The sequence below is a fragment of the Drosophila ananassae genome, chromosome 3R, assembly GCF_017639315.1.
Source record: "Drosophila ananassae strain 14024-0371.13 chromosome 3R, ASM1763931v2, whole genome shotgun sequence".
Taxonomy (NCBI): Eukaryota; Metazoa; Arthropoda; class Insecta; order Diptera; family Drosophilidae; genus Drosophila; species Drosophila ananassae.
In genome coordinates this window covers 19131429-19152693 of record NC_057930.1, presented here as the reverse complement: position 1 = coordinate 19152693, position 21265 = coordinate 19131429, and the positions used below count along the sequence as shown (strand labels likewise).

The 21265-nt window shown below is 45.9% G+C and overlaps 6 protein-coding genes and 1 non-coding gene across 9 annotated transcripts; 1 reads left to right on the top strand and 6 right to left on the bottom strand.

Annotated features, from left to right (window-relative positions):
* Positions 1-3019: 3019 nt before the first annotated feature.
* Positions 3020-13624, bottom strand: LOC6497225 (fatty acid synthase). Its single transcript, XM_001962488.4, has 8 exons — positions 13444-13624; positions 11711-11951; positions 9710-11187; positions 7894-9315; positions 4002-7814; positions 3845-3940; positions 3306-3449; positions 3020-3250 (listed from the first exon to the last, which is right to left on the bottom strand). Exons 2-8 carry the CDS (start codon positions 11880-11882, stop codon positions 3140-3142), a joined length of 7236 nt encoding a protein of 2411 aa, XP_001962524.1. The 5' UTR covers positions 11883-11951; positions 13444-13624; the 3' UTR covers positions 3020-3139.
* LOC6508073 lies at positions 9408-9524 on the bottom strand. The gene has a single exon (XR_046211.2). It is a non-coding gene; the product is annotated as a U5 spliceosomal RNA (small nuclear RNA).
* A 190-nt stretch (positions 13625-13814) lies between the features above and the next one.
* LOC6497224 lies at positions 13815-14679 on the bottom strand. The gene is made up of 2 exons (XM_001962489.4): positions 14378-14679; positions 13815-14324 (listed from the first exon to the last, which is right to left on the bottom strand). Exons 1-2 carry the CDS (start codon positions 14442-14444, stop codon positions 13957-13959), a joined length of 435 nt encoding a protein of 144 aa, XP_001962525.2. The 5' UTR covers positions 14445-14679; the 3' UTR covers positions 13815-13956.
* Positions 14680-16170: 1491 nt separating this feature from the next.
* Positions 16171-17657, bottom strand: LOC6497223 (reticulon-4-interacting protein 1 homolog, mitochondrial). 2 transcript variants are annotated; one of them, XM_001962490.4, is made up of 3 exons: positions 17133-17657; positions 16470-17075; positions 16171-16409 (listed from the first exon to the last, which is right to left on the bottom strand). In XM_001962490.4, exons 1-3 carry the CDS (start codon positions 17649-17651, stop codon positions 16305-16307), a joined length of 1230 nt encoding a protein of 409 aa, XP_001962526.2. In that variant the 5' UTR covers positions 17652-17657; the 3' UTR covers positions 16171-16304. The 2 variants fall into 2 exon arrangements, with proteins under 2 accessions (XP_001962526.2, XP_032307653.1); XM_032451762.2 differs by having other exon boundaries at positions 16470-17657.
* Positions 17658-17882: 225 nt separating this feature from the next.
* Positions 17883-18333, bottom strand: LOC26514555. The gene has a single exon (XM_014906861.3). The coding sequence runs from the start codon at positions 18331-18333 to the stop codon at positions 18031-18033; it is 303 nt and encodes a 100-aa protein (XP_014762347.1). The 3' UTR covers positions 17883-18030.
* Positions 18334-18357: 24 nt separating this feature from the next.
* On the top strand, positions 18358-19839 carry LOC6498317 (protein cornichon homolog 4). Of its 2 annotated transcripts, none has more exons than XM_044716159.1 (3): positions 18358-18384; positions 19046-19368; positions 19424-19839. In XM_044716159.1, the coding sequence occupies exons 1-3, from the start codon at positions 18358-18360 to the stop codon at positions 19494-19496; spliced, it is 423 nt and encodes a 140-aa protein (XP_044572094.1). In that variant the 3' UTR covers positions 19497-19839. The 2 variants fall into 2 exon arrangements, with proteins under 2 accessions (XP_044572094.1, XP_001962527.1); XM_001962491.4 differs by lacking the exon at positions 18358-18384 and adding an exon at positions 18775-18986.
* Positions 19743-21070, bottom strand: LOC6497222. The gene has a single exon (XM_001962492.4). It carries the CDS (start codon positions 20948-20950, stop codon positions 19853-19855), a length of 1098 nt encoding a protein of 365 aa, XP_001962528.1. The 5' UTR covers positions 20951-21070; the 3' UTR covers positions 19743-19852.
* Positions 21071-21265: the final 195 nt, after the last annotated feature.

Genomic DNA, 21265 nt, shown 5'->3' with positions numbered 1-21265 from the left:
CTAGGTGGTATAATCAAAAGGCCGTTGCTCGGCAAGACAGTCGCGTCTGGATTCTATGTTTATGTTTTGCTATTCAAATCGGATGGGTGGGGGATTGGGGAAAAAAGTGAGAGGCGGTGGAGAGGTAAGATTTGCACGCCACCGGCACACACACACACTTGCACACCCACAAAACAGTCACCGACACACTCACTGGACGCGTGTACCATTTGTTTAGTGAGATAAGGTGGCGTGATTTCTCAAGTTCATTGAAGTATTATTTTCATAGTTTGGGCCGCTTGATTTCCTCTATTTACCCTCCCTAGCCCCCATAGTGGACTGGAGGATTTGATTAACCCGTAATCGGACATGGCGACATGTATCCTTTTACCGTAATTACCCGACAAGTGATATTGATTTATCGGGCTATATGTCAACCGACCTACCCATCATCATCAGGCCATATTGCGAAAATTGCGTCATTGGATAAGCAAACACATTGTAAACAAAGCGCTCCCCCTCGTAGCCAGTACCTAGTCCCTATTTTGGATGGCACTTTACAATGTTTATTTATGCACGAGGTTCTATTTTAGCAGCTATCGATTGTGGACACCTCTTAAGTACACGTGGACTCAGGGCTCCGGACTCAGGCAACTGCAGGCTGCTCCCCATCTCTCATCAATCCTCCAATCCGCGCTGGTGACGATTCAAGTTCATGAACATGGTGATAAGAGAGTGGGGACTGGGCCATGGGGTGATCCCGAAACCCACTGATAAGGTGATAAGAGGCGGTGCCAACTCATACGAGCGTGCACCTGGATCGGAAATGTTTGAACGCCAGTGGACGCGTGTACATCAGGAAGCAGCAACCATTATTTGGCGATAAAGATTAGCCCAGACACTCGAAATTTTCCAATCAGACGATAGACGATCGGGGCTTGTTTTTTATGGTTTTATTTATTTTTTTTTGTTTTTTGGGTGGGCTGCTTTATATGCAAAGTGTCTGCTTGGAGATAGGAATATTTTCAAAAAAAGATTTCTTTCCCCAGACTTAGTATACATATTATGATAATTTTTTAAAACTTAAACTCTCGTTACTATCTCTTTATTTCGTAACCTAATTAGTTCGTTGTAATATATTCATTTTTTACGTGTCTGTTTACATTTTGTAAGAATTTAAATACTTCAACTATTATATAACGTAATTTGACAATTTCTATTTAAAATTGATTTAAGGGCTATTTTGTTAGTACGGTTGAGCAAAAATTTAAACGATCCTTCTCACGCAACCAGGAAATACATTAGAGTTTACATGATTGGCGACAATTTGTTAGGGTTCTTTAGAAATTAGAAAAAGTTGAGCACTAAGTGACTAAAGATTTCCTCAGTTTTTAAGAATATTTTAAGTTCCTCCTATCGACTCGCCTCAAAGAAATCATAGAAATTGAACTTTTGATGCTTCTGGGCGGCAATTAAAGGGCGAAACCCTATCGAGAAGCCTTTTAGGTGGGGAATGTGTTGTCTTGGGAGACAGAATTTGACCCTCCTCCTATCCGGCAGTGTGCCAATCACCGTATTATTAGCAATTAGCGATTCTAATTTGTTGTCTCAGTACGGAGATTGTTCAAAGTGTTTGGACAGGGTAGGGTGGCTAGGAAATAACACTTTTCGGTTTGCCCGGCCCAAAGGTCCTAAAGGTCACAACCGATTCAAGCCAAGTGTGCGAACCGACCAAAGGCGAAATTCTCTCCATTGAGTAATTTGTATTTTTAGCTGACTAAAAATCGAAGATCACACTTCCAGTTTTCAAACTAACCATTATTTTTTGTTAAATTTTTTATTATTTTTTTTCAATTATTTCATGAACACTTTTTTTCACAGAATTTTTCACGAATATGTTCGTTGTATGGCGGCCCAGCAACTAAAGTTCGTATTTCCTGTTCTGCTCAGCATACATACCTAGAAATCAGGCGATTCCTCCTCGACAGCTGTTTTTGGTTCGATTTGAAGGGCACGGTCACGGGGTGGTAGCGGAAAAGGCGGCTCCTTGGGGCAGTTTGGTCCTTACTGACTTCCGAAACCGTGAGCTTTTTTTGCTACTTCGACGCGAATTACTCCGAATACACTCGGCCTTTTGAAAGAAGCGAGTGTTTTGGGGTTACCGTTAGCGGGAATTTTTGACTTTTTGCAAATTTCTTAGCCACACGAAGGCACCTGCTTTTTTGAAAGCGTAAGCGGTTCAAATTCGCAGAACGACAACGGCGATTCCCGAGCGGAATATTGAAACAATAATTTCCAGGCATCAGGTGAGCGCCGGCTTTTATACGACGCCCGCAGACGCCGGCAGAGCTTTGAGCTTTACGCCGCAGCGCTGCCCTGGAGAGCAGAGCACACTGCTCAACATGATGTATTTCAAAGATTGAGCATCAGACGCTAGATGGATGGCATGTTTTATTGAGCTTTAAACTAAATAGGTCACTATTGCATTTAATTATTTTATTAATTTATTACTTTCAACTAAATAATTGTCTTATCAATCAATTTATCTTCAAATTTAAGACATAATTTCAGTTTTAAAAACATAATTTTTATTAAAAAGCATTAGAAAGCGGCAGAATGGAACCACTGTACGTGGCTGCGAAGAGAGATAGGGGGCGGCTTTGAAAGTTCTCGCTCTTTGGCTCTCTGTTAACCTTTCGCAGGCCACTGTTATTGTTTTTGCTGTAAGCCCCGTCAGCTGTTGTGTGCGTGACAGAGATGTTCAAATTTATATTTTGCCGCCAAAGTCGGACCACTTTTTTTCCTGCGAGTATGTATTAATCGTCTGGCAGATCACAGGCGCGATAGCGTGGGAATCATTATCAATTGTGGAAAGGTACACAAGGCGGAGAGGTCTGCTTGAGCGGGTCAATAAAGCCCCGAAACAGATCGTACTGTTGTGAATCATCAGGCGGCGTCGATCATGCGAGTGCCACGCGACTTCCAATTGCCAATAAAATCCGCCAGGCTATTCCCTAACGACTCGAAAGATTAGAGGCACTTTTCCTTAAACAATCCCAAGGAGATTGCTACGTATATTTTAACGAATAGGGGTAACGTTAATATCTATAGCATAAATCATGATTATCGTACTAATAGAGCTATTAAAAACTATATTCCACTAGGGCTGCTTCCTTAAAACGCGTTCGATGATCTGTAGGGTGTGCGGTTCCTTGAGGAAGGTGCGATGGGTGCCCTCCACCACGTGCATGTCGATCTGGGCGCTGCAAATCTGAAAGGGATTTAAAGGATCACTATTTAGGCGATAACTGGAGTGGAATAGTTACCTCTTTTAGGCCATAGTCCTTAGCCATGATGGCATTGTGCTCAGCCGACTTGATCAGCACCACGTCGCTGTGGAGTTGCTGGGCTCCCTTATAGCTCTCCGACAGCAAAAGCTTCTGTTTGAACATGCAGGCAGCTTTCTTGATCTGCGGATTATAAAATCATAAGTATATAATAAAGTAGAGTACCGTAAAATGTTAAGATTTTTTCACATTTGTTCTGGTGATAAAAACCTACAATAAAGTCTTCGTGTGCCTTGACTTTACTGCCAATTATTTGTACTTTAAATGTTATTATTTTTATTAACAATTCTCTAATTGTTAACTGGTTTATAATAGTGTAAATTAACAATTAGAGTATATCTTCTAAAGGCTTTTATTTGTATGTATATGATATTTAAACAAAAACTTAGAAATGTGTCAGATTTTCTTGATAAATGTTATCTGATTGAACTTATTTTTTACAAAACCTACGATTACGATTAGAATTTGTTCTATAAATTGATAACTAAAAAATATAAAATTGTAATCCATAAACTCACCACTTCCTTGGTCTGTTGCGTATGCATGGCCAGAGTGTCGGCGAGTTTGTCCAGCTTAGATGGCCATGTCTTCACTCCATCCAAGAGTTGCAGCAGCTACGAAACAAAAATATATATTTCACAAAGGATCATCAATAGAATAGTTCGGAAATCCCACCTGGTTGTAGTCCACGTCGGCGAGCAGGGCTCCAAAGTAGGCGAGAGTCATGGATTGCTGACGATTCAGGTCGTCCGTCTGCTTTTTGGCCTCCTGGACATATCCACTGGCTATGGTAGGAGCTCCATCCAGCATGATGACCTTCACCCCGAACCTGCGCTGCTCCAGAGCCACCCCAATGGCGTGGGCCAGCAGGCAGCCGTAGGAGTAGCCGACGATGTTGTAGGGACCTCGGGGCTGTAGCTTTTGAATTTGGCGCAGGTAGTAGGCGGCGCAGGCCTCGATCGAGTCCAGGGGCACCTGCTCGGTGCACTGGAGACCGTAGGCGGGACAGGTGAGAGATGATGCCAGTGCCTCCACGGCTATTGTGAAGCCCTCGATTGGAGCCAGGAAGAACACCGCCGGCTCCTCGCTGGCCACAGGAGCCTTCGATCGGAGGCGCACCAGCACCTCCTGGGGTAATACTTCCTTGGCGAATACCTTGCGCGTTTCGTCGCTCTGCTGCTGCCTATTGGCCACCTTCTCCTGCTCCTTGGCTTCCGGCGAGGAAGCCGTCGCGGAAGAGGAGGCCGAGGATGGCTGCGTCACTGGCTCCTGGGCATCGATTTGCCGGAGGGCGCTAAAGGTCAGCTGGCGGATCTCCTGGGCACTCAGAACCAAGTCGAAGTGCCGCTCCAGCGTCTGCTTGATCTCCGTGCTCATCAGCGAGTCCATGCCGAGATCAAACAGGGTGGTCTTGTCGGAGACGCTCTTCACATCTCTGAGGCCCATGATATTGGCTATGGTGGCGATCAGACTCAATCGGTTGGCCTGCTCCGTTTTGCGTTTCTCTGCTAGCACCATAGAAGCCATCACGGGATGGGGCTGCTGCAGGAATAGGTCCAGGGTCTCCAGGCAGCTGTTCATCCGCTGGGGCAGGGTGCCACCCACCACAGTGTCATTGTTTCCCATGTGCTCGATAATGAGACCAGTATCTCCAATGGCTCCCCACTGGATGGCGGTTCCCGGATAACCATCCGCCTGCCGCTGTTCGCAGATCCGCTCCATCGCTGAGTTGGCCAGTCCATAGTTGGTCTGGCCAAGGTTTCCTCTGCCGCAAGCCAAGCTCGAGAAGCAAACAAAGTACTCTAGGGCAAGACACAAGCTTCGGGAGATCCTGTCCAGGTGCTGAGTGGCCAGCAGCTTGGGCGCAGTCACCAGCTCAAAGTTCTTCGTGGTCTGATCCTCGATTAGTCCGTCCTTTAGCACCGCGGCCAAGTTAAAAATGCCTCCCACCAAAGATAACTTGTTGCTCACCTCAAGGAGTTTCTGGCATCCGGCTGCGGTGGTCACGTCATTGGTATCGATCAGCACCTGGACACCGCGCTCGTGCCAACGTCGGATCATCAGGGCTTGGTAGCCGCTCTTCACTCCGGACCGGGAACTCAGGACCAGGAATCGAGCTCCACGGGACACCAGCCAGTTGGCCAGCTCTAGACCAAATCCGCCTAGGCCTCCCACCAAAATGTAACTCTTCTCCGGATGCATATACGAACGGGGAATGGCCTGGATCTGGCGAAGACGCGGCAGAGCAGACTGCTGCTCCTCCTCCAGGCGCACCTTGATCACCACCTTTCCGATGTGCTTGCCAGAGGCCATGAACCGGAAGGCCTTCTCGATTTCCTGATCCGCGAAGACAGTGGTGGGCAGAGGCCGCACGGCTCCCTTTTTGATGCCCTCCGCCACCAGTTTGGCCACCGTCAGCTGCATCTCCTCCTCGCCTTCCATTATGCTGTCGAGAAGGATGCCGTGGAAGGAGGTGTTCTTCAGGAATACGGACATTCCCAGGGGCGTGTTGTTGCTCAGATCGAACTTGCCGATCTCCAGGAAACGCCCGTTGAGTGCCAGACACCGGATGGAGGCCTGCAGCTTCTCCTCCGATAAGGAATTCAGTACAAGTTCCACTCCTTCTCCGTGGGTTTCACTCATGATGAGCTGCTCGAAGGAGGTGTCGCGGGAGTTGCCAATATTGCGAGCCTGCAGCTTAGGGAAGCGTCTCAGGAGGAACTCCCGTTTTTCCTTGCTACCCACGGTGGTGAACACTGTGAGTCCATGGGCCATGGCCACTGAGATAGCGGCCTGACCCACGCCTCCGGATCCGGCGTGGATGAGGATCCGTTCGCCCTTCTTCATTTGGCCCCGCACCACCAAGGCGTAGTATACTGTGGCGTAAACACACGGCACTGTGGAAGCCTCCTCCATGGTCCAGTCCTTGGGAATTTCCCACATCAGATTTTTGTTGGCCAGGCAGTTGGTGGCCAGCGATTTGGCAGTGACCATGGCCATGATGCGCCGACCACGGGAGTCCCGGCCGGCAAACTCCAGTCCCAGGACACAATCCTGATAGGCCAAGTCTCCTGGCAAGGCATCTACGCCCAGTTTTCCTGAGGCCAGCATCACGTCACGGAAGTTCAAAGGTGCATAGTATACGGTACATGGCTCCAAGTGGGAGTGATTTGGGTTGCCACGTGGACTCTCTATCCAGCGAAGCGATGAGAGATCGCCCTTCACCAGGGTGTTCACATAAGCATGCTCCACTGGGAGTAGAGGTGATTGAGATTCCATTTTAAGGTGGCGGAAGCTGCCCCAGCTGCCATTTCTGTACACATTGATGGACAGATCCTTGGCCAGCTGATCGGCAAAGAAAGGTTCCTCCAGGGAGAAGGCAGGTAAGCCCTCGTCCAGGATGAGGTAGAGACGGACGCAGTTTCCACCCGGCTCCCTCTTCAGGCAGTTTATCAAGCCCAAGGCCCCGGAATTGGGTTCGCCTTGGGCCACCACATAGAGATTTCTCTGCTCGGATTGGGACCTCAACATGGCACTCTTTAGCTCGGTGACCCATTTAAAGTGCTCGTTGGTCAAGTGAAGGGTTGAAGATGAAATGGTCTTCATATTTTTTGCCTTTCTGGCCAGAACAAGCACCCGATCCACTCCGTGGAACTGCTCCAAAAGAGGCACCAATTGAAGCTTGCTCAGAATTTCCTTTCCAATGTGGGTGTAATTGGTGGCTATTTCCTCCAGAAGCAAAAAACCACCATCGGACTTCAGGCTGTCCACACAGTTCTGAATATCCTTTGGAGTGTTTTTCGACAGCAGATCCAGACTATAGACAAAGTGGCACTGCTGCTCCACTGGTCCGGCTGACAGATCCTTTGCGATTACCCGAATGCCATGCTCCTTCAATTGCTCCTCCAACTCTGACTCATTGGAGGAGCTGGTCACCACTGCCAGATCTCCTACCAAAATAGGTTCGCTTTCAATTACCTCCAGTAGCTGCACAGCACTCAGAGTATCCAGACTGGAGCGGCTGCCGGCCAGTTCCACGCCCTTGAGCTTCACAGCTCCGCCGCTGTTTTCGATGATGGTTTGCAGAGCCACCGCCAGAGCTGTGCCCCTGGACTTTTGCTGATCCTCGCGCTGGCCCAAGTGTTGAACGTATGGGACATACCTATAACGTTCCAGGCTGGGAGCAGCTTGGCCACCAGATCGCCTCTGCGTCTGCGCAGTTTTCATCTTGTGTATTTCCACGCCACCGCAGTTGACCACCGAAATGTTGCTGTGCCAGTTGACGGGCAGCTTCTGTTGGTGCTTCTTCGCCAGCTCCAGATGCTTCAGGGGATCGATCAGGGCTCTTTCAATGCCTGTGGGCACATACAGCTCCCGGATGTTGTTGCTCAAGATGCGGAACTGGAGCATGGTGTCCATGAAGCTGATCCAGTTGTCCATCCACTGCAGTCTGCCAGTCACGGCGGCGATATCTGTTTCTAAGATTCCCTGAAACGACAGTATTGGATGACCAAATAGAGAGTCACTAAGCTGTTATTTTAATGGAAGAAAGATTATCAAGTCTCACCTGAAAAGCACCACTGTAGTCGTATCCTCTTAGCCGCAACTCCTTGTAGATGTCCTTAGTGCCGAGTTTGTTCGAGCCCGCAATCCCCGGAAGAGTCGGAAGCTGTAGTCGCTCCTGTTGGACGTTAGTAACTAGTCGGATTTTTCCGGAGGCTACCAGGCTGCTGCCCTCGCAGATCTCGAAGCTGCTGCTTCCCGGGAAGAAGTTAAGAGTCAGCTTGACGACTGTCCCCACTCCTAGGATAGTGGCGCGGTGGAAGACGACATCCTCGAAGAGAACAGGAGTGCGAAGATAGTCCAATCCCTGCTGCTGGGCGAGACTCATCCAGGCAAGAGTCATATAGCCGGTGGCCGGGAACAGTATTCTGCCATCGATTGTGTGCCCCGCCAGGAAGGTGTTCTCCTCCTTGGCCAGGTCTAGCTCCACACTCAGTTGACCAGCCTGGCGACCGCCCTTGAACTTGGGGTAGTTCCACTTCTGGGAGTGGTCCCACCCAACCAGTGAGCCCAGCATGGGCGTGCCTCGCGACACCGGGTAGGTGACGGAAGGAGAGATCTTCAGGATTTGGGGCTGACCCCCAGCAGCGTACAGCCTGCCAAGCTGGCTCAGGAGAAACTCGAAGTTGTTGGCATGGCCACGTTGCATGAGACTCACGTAGCTGATCTGCGGACTCAGAGATCGGAGGATGGCCCGGAAGAGACCATGTGGCGCTATTTCCACGATGATAGCGTTACTGGGTATCTTCTTCACGGCCTGGTGGAAGAGCACCGGGGAGATCAAATTGTTGATGAAGTATCCAGCGGATGCCAGATTATTTTTCTCCGAGCCCCACTCCGCTTCATGGACGCTGGTGCTCAGCCACTTAGGACTCTTCTTTTTCGGGTCCGTAATCAGTTTCTCCAGATTCCGGCGCAGCATGGGAGCGGCTCCTTCTATGTATGGACTGTGGAAAGCATAGCCTCCAGATCCCACTTCCCTCACAAAAACACCTTCCGCAGAGAGACTCTTGATGGCAGCATCCATGGAGGCCGTCGGGCCAGATACCGTGCAGTTATCGTCGCTGTTATGGCACACGGGATAGCAATCCTTCGGGAGATGGGCTGCAATTTCGTCCCAGCTTAGACCCACGGCTGCCATCTTGCCGCGAGGCAAGTCCGGCGTGTCCAAGACGCTCCTCCCACGCCAGTAGGCAGCCAACACAGTCTGCTCTGCCGTGAGACAGCCGTCCATGTAGGCAGCTCCCAGTTCCCCGGCAGAGTGGCCAATGATTCCATCTGGACGAATGTCCAAAGTCTTGAGAAGATCCGTCAGAGCCACCTGGACTGCGGAAACGGAGACGAAGGAATACAGCATGTTGTCGAAAGTGCGCTCCGTGGACCGAGTTAGTACGTCTATAAGATCGAAGTCCACTTTAGCGAGTACCTGTGGAAAGCCAATCAAAGAATAGCTCACATAATTCAGGCTAAGGATTGAAGTTTAAGTTTTTAAATTTATTTATTATGGCCCCGGAGGAATACTCCTCTAGGGCACGAACAAAAAATTAGTTTAGACTCATTAGAGTGCTCCTCTCCACGGAAATCTTTAGTAAAAGGCGAAAGATTTATTCGACAACTGAAGAGAAGCCAGAGTACTTTCCTCAGGTATTCCAAAGGCTCTAGGGTATGCCTTTGCTAAAACCATTTGAGAATTATAGTTTGAAAAAATAATATCGGGAGGATGCACCCTAAATTAGGCTACAGGGAAGGCATACCTTCTCAGGTAAAAAATTAATTTCAAAATCTTAAAGACATTACTTACGCTAGGGGTGGGTTCTTACCTCTGCGCAGGATTCTATGGACTTGCGGAACACGTCCAGCTGCATGAGATCCTTTGCCATGCTGGCCCATTGGCTGCCCATGCCAGCGTAGACAAACCAGATGGGTCGCTGCTCCTCCTCGAAGGGCAGCACCTCCTCTTTGACGGCGCCACTGGAGTCCAGGACTGCATAGCCCCTGAAAGGATGCAGGGGTATCGTGTGCGAGTGAATGTCATTAATGAGGGTGAGTAGCTCCCGATCATTCGACTGGGCAGTGGCCACTTTGAGGAGCTGGTGCACTGCCTCCTCCGTGCGTCCGGAGCAGACTACGAGTCGCAAGGATTGCTTCTGCTCCAGCCCGTTGCCTGATGATTTGGGAGCTTTGGATTTTGTGTGGGACTTGAGCACCACATGGGCATTGGCTCCTCCAAAGCCGAAGGAGTTCAGGCCCACAATTCCACCCTGCCAGGGAAGGTTTTTATCTACCACCTTGAGCCGGCCCTCAACCAAAGCCGGCACCGCTGGATTGGGAGTGTGGTAGTGCAGGTTCCGCGGGATGACGCCCTCCTCCATGGCAATGATCATCTTGGCAAGAGCACTGACACCCGAAGCCGGTTCTGCGTGCCCCATGTTGGACTTGACGGAACCAATGAGCAGAGGACTCGATCGCGAGGGACGGCAGAAAAAGTTGCTCAGCATGTTGGCCTCTTGGTCATCGCCTACGGGTGTACCACTTCCATGGGCTTCCACGTACACCACCTCATCTGGATTCAAGCCGATCTCGCTATAGGTCTCCTCCAGCAGGGCCTGCTGCATCCGGCCGTCAGGGAAGGTTACACCCTGCTCCTTGAACCCATCTGTATTTGTGCGCACATTCAGGATGCTGGCGTACACCCTTTTGGCTTCTTTCCGGCGCTGGAGGAGGACCACGGCACAGGTATCAGCCCGGGCGTAGCCGTTGGCCGCAGCATCGAAGGTCTTGCACGAACCGTCGTGGCTCACAATTCCCAGCCTGAGAAACTGCAGGGCAAAGATTGGTTTCAGGATGAGATTCACTCCCGCCACAACGGCGTAGTCGCAGCGACCCGCCCGCATGTCCGCGAAGGCGAGGTTCAGCGCCACCAGCGAGCTGGAGCACGCGGTGTCCACAATAAAGCTGGGACCCTTGAAGTCAAAGGTGTAGGAGATCCGGTTCGCGAACATGGCCCTCGCACATCCCGTCAAGCAATACCCATTTATGCTGCTGGGCTCCATGTTGGGGATCTCGTGCTCTGTCTCCACGAAGGACAGTCCTATGTAGACGCCGGTTCGACTGCCACGGAGCTGGGCGGGATTGATGCCCGCATCGATGATCGCCTCGTGGGTCAGCTCGAGGAGCATTCGCATACAGGGGTCCATGAGTTCCGCCTGCTTTTGGTGAACACTGAAGAATTTGTCGTCGAACTTCTCCAGATCCGAGTCCTTCATTTTGGCCATGCGCTCGGGAAGACCATAAATCCCTAATCAAAATAAGTATACATAGGTTTTCTTTTACTTTTATTTCTCGTGGACTCAGGTACATAATAGACAATGGGACCAGGGTATGGGATTAAAAGGGTCGGGGGTTTAATCAACCTATTTTTGGGTTTAAATAATAGGATTCTCAAAAGCTTGAGTAATTAAAACACAAAGCTTATAAAAACCAGTTTATAATTTATTCATTACGACCCAGTTGCAGCCGGGTACTCAAAAAATTGCCTCGGATATACTCAGTCCCAAACATCAATGCGGAATTGGTGTTCCACAAACTGACGAGGGGAGTTTGGAGTCGACTTGACGTTGAAACCGAGGGGCCTGTCTACATGAATGTGACGAGAACCGATTGGGAATTATGAAGAACCTTAGGGAGAATGATATTCAAGCTAGGGGAGACCGGATAAGATTGCGGCAATGGGATTGAAAAGCTTTTTACGAAGAGGGAGGGATGATTCTTTGGGGATTTATTAGACTTATTTTGGATGACAATTCTCGTAGAGTACTAACCTGCTTCCCAGCGACGAGGATCATCTGTGACCATATCGATTCCATTGAGCAAATTATACTTGAACTCCTCTATGTTACTGCTCTCTGGCAATTTTCCAGATAGTCCCGAGATCACAATATCTCCGTCCTTGCCTGCCGCGCTCTCCGCCTGTGCTTTCTTTTTATTGGGCATCCTGGGGGCTATGTTCAGATCAGGATTGGAGGCAGGTCAGTCTGTTTGAGGGCCCAACTTAACGGAAAACTGTTTAAAACAAACCCATAGTTGTCGGTAATTTGTTAGTATTTATTCTTAGATATTTTTACTAAACAAATAAAATAAAAAGTCCATCATACATATTAAAAAAATAACAATTGATTTTCTAGAAAATGTTAAGCTTGAAGCATATATGTATATATGATATGTGATATGTGATATATGATATATGATATATGATATGTATATATATATTCAGAGACCAGATTATTTAAATCTAAAATCTAAAACTAAGATCATGAACCCGATTAAAAATTGTAAAGAGTTGTATTAATAATCTCATTTATGAAAATAAAATCAAATAAGTTGAGTTTTCTACAAAAATAAAACTAATAATTTAACCTTCAGTTTTCTTTAGAGGATTTGAAATGAATTAAGTTCGATTCCAGCTGACTCTGCATTAATCTACATTTAAATATTAAGAGTAAAGAATATTTATTTAACCAACTAAAGGCTTTTAAGAGAGGTCGTTTATAGAAACTTATGGATTTCCCCGAACAATCAACTTCTATGGAACTGATTTAAAAAAACATATCTCGATTGTTTGAAAAAAATTAAGTGTAACATTGTAGTTTTTTATCACTTTTCTGGTAAAATAAATAAGGTGTTTGAATTGTTTGGAAATCGGTTTAATCTTAGATGGCCAGATAAGCATAGCCGGTTTTCAAAGTGCCAAATCATGAGTAATAGCAATCACTCCAGAAATGACCCAAGCATGCGTCAAGATCTGATGAATATTGTCGCCCTGGAAAGCTGATAAGATTTCTGCTGCAGCAGCAGTCACCTTGTCTCCGCCCCTTATCCTTCATCACAGCTATATGCACCAATCGTACGATTCGCCAATTCGACATTTTTCGAATTATAGGGAGGGAGGCCCGATACGGATCTTTTGATTTCTTGTTGCCAGGTTGTGGGAGAAGGCTATCGAGATAGCCCAGACACCTCGCAACTGCGTGAACTGCACCTGGAGCGGATGGAGGGCTGTGGCGGGAGGCTAGTCCCGATAAGCTCCGATAGAATATTTCCTAAACACTCGAATAAGCAAATGGGGCGCGTGCCAGAACACAAACATGGAGCATAATGAGCCTCGCTCATTGAATTGCCTGATGGGTTCAAAGATCCCAAAAAAATAATGAAAACAAAACGAGAAAGTAATCTGGAAGTGTCTGAAAAATGTATTTAATTGCTAAATATTAGGATTTCGTTTTTTTTAGCACAGTAATGTCTTTAGTAATTGAATATGGATTTGAGGCTTTTTCCAAAGTCGAACATTTGCATGCAACTTCTAATGAATAATTCGAAACAAAGTAGTCCACCCTATATATTTTGCTCCATACTTGACAGCTCCACAAAAATAAAAACTCTATATTTATCCTCTGTTTATGGCTTCACGGATTTTTTCAATATTTTCACTTTTTTAAAAAACTTTTTCCAAATATATTTTTGTAAAATATAAAGAACCACTTCTCACTGGACTCACTTTATATATTTTTTTAAGTCACTAACTTATCACCAACCGCGTATCCTTTTATAACTTAGTTCGGTATCCAAAGGATATAGGCAAAGGATAATTATTTCCTTTTTCTAATGTTTAACTACGGTATATCCTTTTTTGGGCGCGTATAGATCCGACTTATTCCGCTGACAGACTGAACAAGGGCTGCACCCGTCGAATTCTTTATATGCATTCGGTCCGCGGGGCCAAGGGGATCGATGGCCACCAAATGCCGCATTTCTAATTATCCCCGTAACCACGGATTATACCGAAACCCAGCCGATCCTATTATGCCAACCACTGAATAATTCATTCATGCAAAAATCGCCTCTAACATCGACCAAACCAAATAGAAATTGCGACTCTGAGCAGGACAGGCCTGCTCGTGTGTGTTTTATTTTTTGGTTTTGTTCGATTGCCCATGCTCTGGCTAAGTAGTCCAATAACATTATTTCAATAACGAGCTCCAGATTTGTACGTGAATTGGGAGCACTTGGTTTAGCTGCGTCGCTTTGGGTTAGCCTTCGGCACACCCCTAGGTCCCTTCAAGCCAACGGGGTAGTGTGAAGTATTCTTTTTCGGTTTACGAGTACCGGTAGCCCGTGGCTTTGGCATCCGCTGCTTGATCAATTTACGGGCCTGAGCCGGCGTGATGCTTGCCTGGGGGGGCACGGACCCTTCACTGGTGATTCGTCGCCGAAAAGTCAAAGGAATCTGCACTTCCTCGTTAATAATGTTCAGTATTCCAAGGTTATTTCCAACTTCGATGGCGAAGTCGACGGCGTGCTTGAGCGTTCCAAAAGGCGACACATGCTCGTTCATCACAGATTCTCTGATATTCGCCTCGATAAAGTCCGTGGTGACACCTTTTAATGGGAAAGGTAAATTATTTGGAGGAGAAAATGAGATCTGAACTTACGGAGCTGTGGTTGGCGACTTAGCATTTCCAAAACATAAGGCAACAAAGTTGAGGTATACTTATCCATTATAAAATTTAGAAAAAATATTGCTTACAAAAAATATTAAATGATTTTCGTTTTATAGGAGTTAAAAATTAGAAGTTGTTCCGTGCGAACCGAGAGTTATACTGATCTAGAAAGTTACATGAAGTTGGTAGGACGTCGAAAATTCATTTCCCAGACTACTTTGTTTAGTAATATTTTGAGACCAGACTACTTTGTTCATTTCACTCTCGAAATTCGTTTTTAGCAAGCTAATTAAATCAAATTAATGACATTCGCGCCTTTAGATTGAACAATTGCATATGTACGAGACCCATTTCCTCCTAATCAGATGCAAATCGTTTCCAAAAAACAAAAAATGTCATTAAACTCCGATTGCCCTAGTTCGAAGGGGATTAGTTGTATTAGCTTGTGGCCATTAAATCATTATTTTCTATTTGTTTATTTACCAGGGATTTAATTTTATAGTTTGGAAAGAAATAAGAACATTTTATTATTTTATTTCCCTAACTACCCCATTCATATAGAGCCCATTCAAAGTAAAGTACCCAAGAGGTTCTTGCCTTCACAATTTTTCCCAATAGGAGCTGATTTTATTCAGGCATAAGATAAGCACAGGAATCCAAGGTCTTCAGAAAGCTCAGACAAAAATTTTCCCCTAGCTGATTACTCTACCCAATTGTACTTTAAATATTTCTTCACTTAAGTTATAGAATTATAAAGCATATAATTTTTTTATGGATAATTTATAACATTACATAAAAGGAGGAGTCTACAAATTATTTAATAATTTATCCCATTACATATTTCAATAAAAACTATCAAGAGTATTTTCTGGTCGCCAAAGCCCTATTGGAGGCTATTCCGGGCATATCAAGAGCCACTAGCCTCGGTAACAAATTGAGAGCTATTAATAAAAACCAAAACAAAAACAGAGACGCGTGCAGTCTTCGCTTTCTTTGCCGGCTACGTCGCATGATAGCACTGATGGAGAGTATTTTTTTTTGTCAGGTTCTTTGAAAGCCTCGACCTGGGCGATAGCGACCCATACATAGGGAACAACTAATGTTCCGATGCTCCGGAGCATTGTGATCGCATGAGAACGATGTGATTAGACTAGGCGCGCCGCGTGCTGCGGAATCGCCCGACTGGCCACTCAACATCCGATAAGGTTTTTGGGTATTCTACCCGGCTGACTAGTCAGGCTGGCTAGTCTCGATGGCATATAATTAGAAGCGCGGAAATTTACGCACCGTCGTGGAGTGTGTCCACTGGGACGTCTGCCAGAATAGTTTTATAATGCTAGCCGTACTAGCCGTTGATGATTGTGCTAAAATGTGAGATCTAAAGGTTGATTCATTGATAGCCGGGAGCTACCTGGATCGAGTCAAATGCCACCGATTGCCCTTCAGTCTGGACGTCGCTGTTCAGATCCAACGATGATAGCCAGGCTTTTCACGGTGACTTAAAGGTGATCCTTGACGGACGCCGGCCGTTTGTAATCGCGCAGATCAGCATTTAGTTTATATAACAAATAATAATATGCGTCAGTGGTCGTTCGTGGATTTACAGTCGATGAACCGCGGGCAATCGGCTGTGATGCAATTGCACAGGGGTGAATACCGCTGCAAACTGCGTCACTGCTTCGGCCAATGGTCAAAGTTTTGAGAATACGCATACTAGTTTACAAAGCGCTCGAAGGGAAGCTCCACTGGAAAGTTTTTTAAAAATTTACTTATAGAGCAAACAATACCTTGAGCAAAATATGCTACGCACAGCGCAACATTTATTTATTTACATTTAAATTAAAACGTAGAAACCACCTATATATATCATCATATATCATTGCCCACTATATACTCTGAAAAAGTAGTCTATATACACTTAAAGCTTCACCACCGCCTTGCCCTGCATGTGCCCGCCTTTTAGACGCTCAAAGGCCTTTGGCAGCTCGGCGAAATCAAAACTGCAGTCGATTTGCGGAATCAGCTGAAACCACAAAGCGGGAGATTAGTAGATTGTTAGACTTGAATCTTGATTCATACATACCTTTCGCGATTCGACAAGCTTCTTTAGGAACTCAATGCCATGCGGCGCGGGGCTGAAGAAGCCCCACTTGACTAGACCGCCTCTTTGGACGAAGGATTTGAAATTGGTTTGGACTAGGTCGCCAACGTTTTTGATCGCTCCAAAGACCAAGCCTTGCTGATCTATGTTGGCCAGCATCGGAGACGAAAAGGTAATATACTGCCGGTAATCGTACTTCAATTCCTCTGCCTTTTGGGCTCCTTGGCCGGCGCAGTCCAGAACGATGTCGTAGGGCGCGTATTTGCAAAGCTCCTCCATGGCCTCGCAGTCGTTGTAGTCCACCACAAAGTCGGCTCCCAAATTGCGCACCATTTCGACGTTTCTTGCGCTGCACGTTGCCAAAACCTGCACCTTTTGTGACTTGAGTATCTGCACGGCCAGAGTTCCCACACCTCCGGATCCGCCCAGAACCAGGACACGCTTGTGGGCTCCGCCGCCGGAGGAGGTGGTGGCTCCACACGGTCCCCCAAGTCCGCCAGTGACGTAAAGGCCAGACCACGCCGTTAATCCCGCGTATAGCACGCTGGCGGCCTCACAGTCATCCAATTGATCCGGAGCTTGGGAGATCTGAATGGTTTTAATGGAAATTAGTGAGGGCTCGACAAATTTTTCCATTGGACTTACACAATATGACGGTACTGCTACGTACTCTGCATGAGCTCCGGCACTGGCCTGCAGTGGCACTACACCCCAGACACGGGTTCCGAGGGGGAGGGATTCCGACACCCCCATACCTTTGTGCACCAGCTCGCCACAGAACTCACGGCCAAGGATTAGCGGGAATTCGATACCATCGCTAGGGAGGCAACGCATCTTATTTAGAACTGTGGCGCCATACCCTCGGAGCATGGCCACATCGATGGGGTTCACCGTAGTTGTCCTAATTCGTACCAGACACTCGTTGGAGCTACGAATCGATGGAATCTTCAGTTTATCTGATAGCTGCAGCTCATCGATGTCTCCATAGCTGTGCAGCTGCCATCCTCGCATTTTTCCATGGCATTTCGCGGCAGAAGGAGGCACTTGCTCCACATTTGTTTGGGTACCGGCAGACTTTGATTGACGCGCAACAGGGTATTGGCGCCTGGCTCCCAAAACAGTTTGCCTTAAAGGCAAGAATACGTTTCGACCAGCTACCTGCATTTATCTTAAGGCCACTGTTTTAATTAAAATTACTTAACTTTTGGGAACAAATAGAAACCATGGACTGTTATTGTTTTGTCAGTGTTGGTTAACAACGATCAGCTGATGCCGGATTTATCGAATACTTTGCAACGATAACTTTTGACCACAAGAAACATCAACTGATTTTCAAAATGTAAATATAGGTAATACTCCAGAAAGATCAACCACAACCAAAAAATTCAAATTCAATAAAAGTATTTCACATATTTTTATAGGAAAAACAATTTAAAATAATTTAAATTTAACTAATTGAGTCAAAGTCTCAAAAGTGCAAAAGTTCAGTTTTCAACATTTCAGTGGCATGACTTTTTTTAAATAGTCCTTTTTAATATCCTTTTTATTTTGGCCAATTAGGAAGTTGGCTTTGAGCCGGAGTCCCACTAACTAAAGGCTTGGCGAGTGTCATTCCCCTTCGACTGAACTGCTCCCTCACAGAATCCGGTGTAACTGTAGAGGCCTGTTCTAAGTATGGAACCGGTTGTATTTGGCCATTGGTTAGCACAGGAATCTGTCGTACTCGAAGTCCTGGAATAAGGACTTGGCATTTTACCAGCACGCAGCTTAGAATAATAGAAAACAGGATAAGGTGAATCTTCATGCTGACACTGATGCTTTGGAGTACTGATGCCCTGGAGTGCATCGTCAGGGTTTTATATTTTACCGGATGATCCCGGAAATATTTTATTCCGGGGTGAGTGCACCCACCCGGACTGCGGGAATGAATTGAAAAACCAGTTGGGCAGTGTTGAAATGAAACCGAAAACTGGCTCTGTTCATTTTGGGGGTATTTTATTGGTGTCTTGAGCTATTTTTCTAAAATATTAAAAGTTTTAATTTAATTTAAAACCACTTATAATAAACTATTAAATATCTTTTTACTTTTAGAACTTCTAAGTTCAAAACGTTTTTTATTTCAAAATAATTCTAAAGTTCGATATCAAAGATCTTCTAATTATAAATAAGATATCTCTACTCTCTTAGATATCACTATCTGTTATTTAAAATAAACGGATTTTAAAACTATTTAAAACTTGTTACATATTTAAAAATTTAAGCTGTTATCGGATTATTCTTATCGCCTACCGAAAACATTGGACATTGTTTAACACTACTTTTTATAATTGGACCCAAACAAATCGCGAAATGTTGCAAATTGTGTAAACAATTGAGAAACTAGCCGTTAATTTTAAATAAAAAGTGAATCTCCAAACAAAAATGTTTCTACCGGAAACAGCTACTTTTTGTATTACTCTTTTGGTGTACGGGGCCATTTTATTGCTCCTTATATACTATGTGAGTTTTGGTTTACTCTTTATGGATATTGAAATCTAATAAACTTAACAATCTTTTAGGTTCTGACATTGGCGGATCTGGAGTGCGACTATTTGAATGCTCAGGAGTGCTGCCGGCGGCTCAACTTTTGGGTGATTCCCAAGTTCGGCTCTCACGCCCTACTCTGCATTTTGCTCCTGATTGGTGGTCACTGGATAATGTTCCTCCTCAATCTGCCCATGGTGATGTGGCTGTACTACGAACTCCATCGCCAGCGACGGGATAGCTTGGGAGTGTATGACCCGGTCGATATTCATAGCCGGGGACTACTCAGGGTGCACTTGAGGAACTGCATGGTCTATTTAGGTTACTACTTTGTCATGTTCTTTGTGGGTTTGTACTGGTAAGTGGACACTTGCTGAACTATGCTATTTTATTAAATACAATTATTTCCACAGCTTAATTTCATCCTTAATCAAAGGAGATCCCATCAAGCGATACGAGGACGACGAGATAGTCACCGATTTCTGAAGTTTATCTAAATAAGCAGGCACTCTTAAGGGGCTTCCAGCTTAGTTTTCTTCTCCCATACTTTTTTACCCTAGCAGGGTACTACAATTTAGAAAAAATGTTTGAAAAGCACACAAAAGATAAGTGAAATCGGATCGGGTACCACTGGAAAAGATAATATAGTTTAGTTTTTCTATATTTTGCAAAAGACTGGAGCACTACTGTGTGTTCAATTTATTGACTTTCCCAATACCAACCTAGTCGCACTACATCTTCATTTTATTTATTTCATCCCTAGTAATATAAGCGTATTCGAATAGAAATCACAAAATACATAAAATATACACAATACCGTTCAATTGGATAGCAATTCTTTGTTATTGAAGGAAGTCCACTACCTCCTCTAGTTCTCGCTGGCGAGCTTGCTTTTGCGCCCACCTGGCCTCTGCAGTTTTGACGCTGACCACCCACCGATCGTGGGCCAGCTTAATGCCACATACACCACTCTCTGTGGCAGTACTTGATGATGCTGTTCCTGGTTGTGGTTTTCCCATGTAGGTCTGAGCATCGGACCGGGGATGGCGACGCTGGGCAGGGCACAGTTTGCCGCCCTTGGGAAACGGCGGCTCAGCGAGGTACTTCTTTAGACAGCCTTGGTGGAACAAATGGCCACAGTAGACGCGTTCTATGTAGAAGTCAGAGTTCTCATCCTGTTCCAAATCCTCCGGATACTCTGGCAGCACAGTGTCATTACAAATGGGACAGCGTTCGGCATGGAAATCCCGGGTAGCCTCGAGACAAAATTTGAGTGATCGATGAAGGCTCCGTACAGGTCTGAAATTGGCCAGCGCCTCCTTGCTCATTCGAATGGGGGGCTCCACGCACTGGCGGGCAATCTCGCGTGACTGGCCATTCAGATAGCGCACAAGTACGGCCGGGAGGTTGGAATCCTGGCCGCAAAGCTCCACACTCTTCATGGGATAGCTGTCGGGGATCATAGCAGTGACTTTGTACGAGTAGCGTCCTCCTTTTGCCACCAGCTCCACGCTTTGGTTCTTTTGCTTTAGTTTTAACAGGCTCTCTATTGACCCAGGAGTCTTTATATCCGTTCTGAGCTGTTTAATCTCATCCAGACACACACAGAGTGGGTTATCCGATAAATACTGCTGAGCAAACGAAATAACCAGCAGGGCCTGGGGCTTGCCTAGGAAATCCCGGGCATAGTCGTCGATCAGACGGGTCAGTTCAGTCAGCAACATGTCCGAGTACACACGACTCTTCAGCTCCACCAAAATAGATGTGTTATGTGGATAGTTTTCCGGGAACCGCAAGCACACCGTCATCGAGCGATTGGGCCTCTCCGGATAAATGTCCACCCGAATCAGAGAGTTTGAGCAGATGATGATCTTGGTGTGCGGAACTTGCTTTTCGCATTTGGCTCGAACGTCTGTAACTTCTTGGTCGATGAAGCCCATTGTTGGTGTCAAAAGTCGTTTTGTGTTTTCCAATCTGACTATTTTTGAACAGCTGAACAAGGCTTTGTTGTTATTGTCGTTCAGTGTTATAAAGGGTTCGTAGTAAAAGGGTGCCAATGTAACGGGAGCTTTCCCAGACAAAAAGCCTTGGAAATCTAAATATTTCCTTAAAATGTTCTAATCAATTTTATGAATTCTTTAAATATAATTTACGTAATGTAGATGATCTATGCTTTAAAGATATTCATTTTACATTTTTCATTTATAATATAAAATGTATAGAAACATTCGATTATAAAGTTCTCTGTAATGTTT

Bases quoted from the DNA above. Each gene is read 5' to 3' on its own strand.
- LOC6497225 (XM_001962488.4), bottom strand. From the start codon at position 11,882: ATGCCCAATAAAAAGAAAGCACAGGCGGAGAGCGCGGCAGGCAAGGAC. The intron at 11,188-11,710 runs GTTAGTACTCTA...TATTTTGATTAG, and splicing joins TCCTCGTCGCTGGGAAGCAG to GGATTTATGGTCTTCCCGAG. The intron at 3,251-3,305 runs GTAACTATTCCA...AATCCCTTTCAG, and splicing joins AGGACTATGGCCTAAAAGAG to ATTTGCAGCGCCCAGATCGA.
- LOC6497224 (XM_001962489.4), bottom strand. From the start codon at position 14,444: ATGGATAAGTATACCTCAACTTTGTTGCCTTATGTTTTGGAAATGCTA. The intron at 14,325-14,377 runs GTAAGTTCAGAT...TCCCATTAAAAG, and splicing joins AAGTCGCCAACCACAGCTCC to GTGTCACCACGGACTTTATC.
- LOC6497223 (XM_032451762.2), bottom strand. From the start codon at position 17,651: ATGCAGGTAGCTGGTCGAAACGTATTCTTGCCTTTAAGGCAAACTGTT. The intron at 16,410-16,469 runs GTATGTATGAAT...TTGTGGTTTCAG, and splicing joins AGCTTGTCGAATCGCGAAAG to CTGATTCCGCAAATCGACTG.
- LOC26514555 (XM_014906861.3), bottom strand. From the start codon at position 18,333: ATGCACTCCAGGGCATCAGTACTCCAAAGCATCAGTGTCAGCATGAAG.
- LOC6498317 (XM_001962491.4), top strand. From the start codon at position 18,909: ATGTTTCTACCGGAAACAGCTACTTTTTGTATTACTCTTTTGGTGTAC. The intron at 18,987-19,045 runs GTGAGTTTTGGT...ACAATCTTTTAG, and splicing joins TATTGCTCCTTATATACTAT to GTTCTGACATTGGCGGATCT. The intron at 19,369-19,423 runs GTAAGTGGACAC...TTATTTCCACAG, and splicing joins TTCTTTGTGGGTTTGTACTG to CTTAATTTCATCCTTAATCA.
- LOC6497222 (XM_001962492.4), bottom strand. From the start codon at position 20,950: ATGGGCTTCATCGACCAAGAAGTTACAGACGTTCGAGCCAAATGCGAA.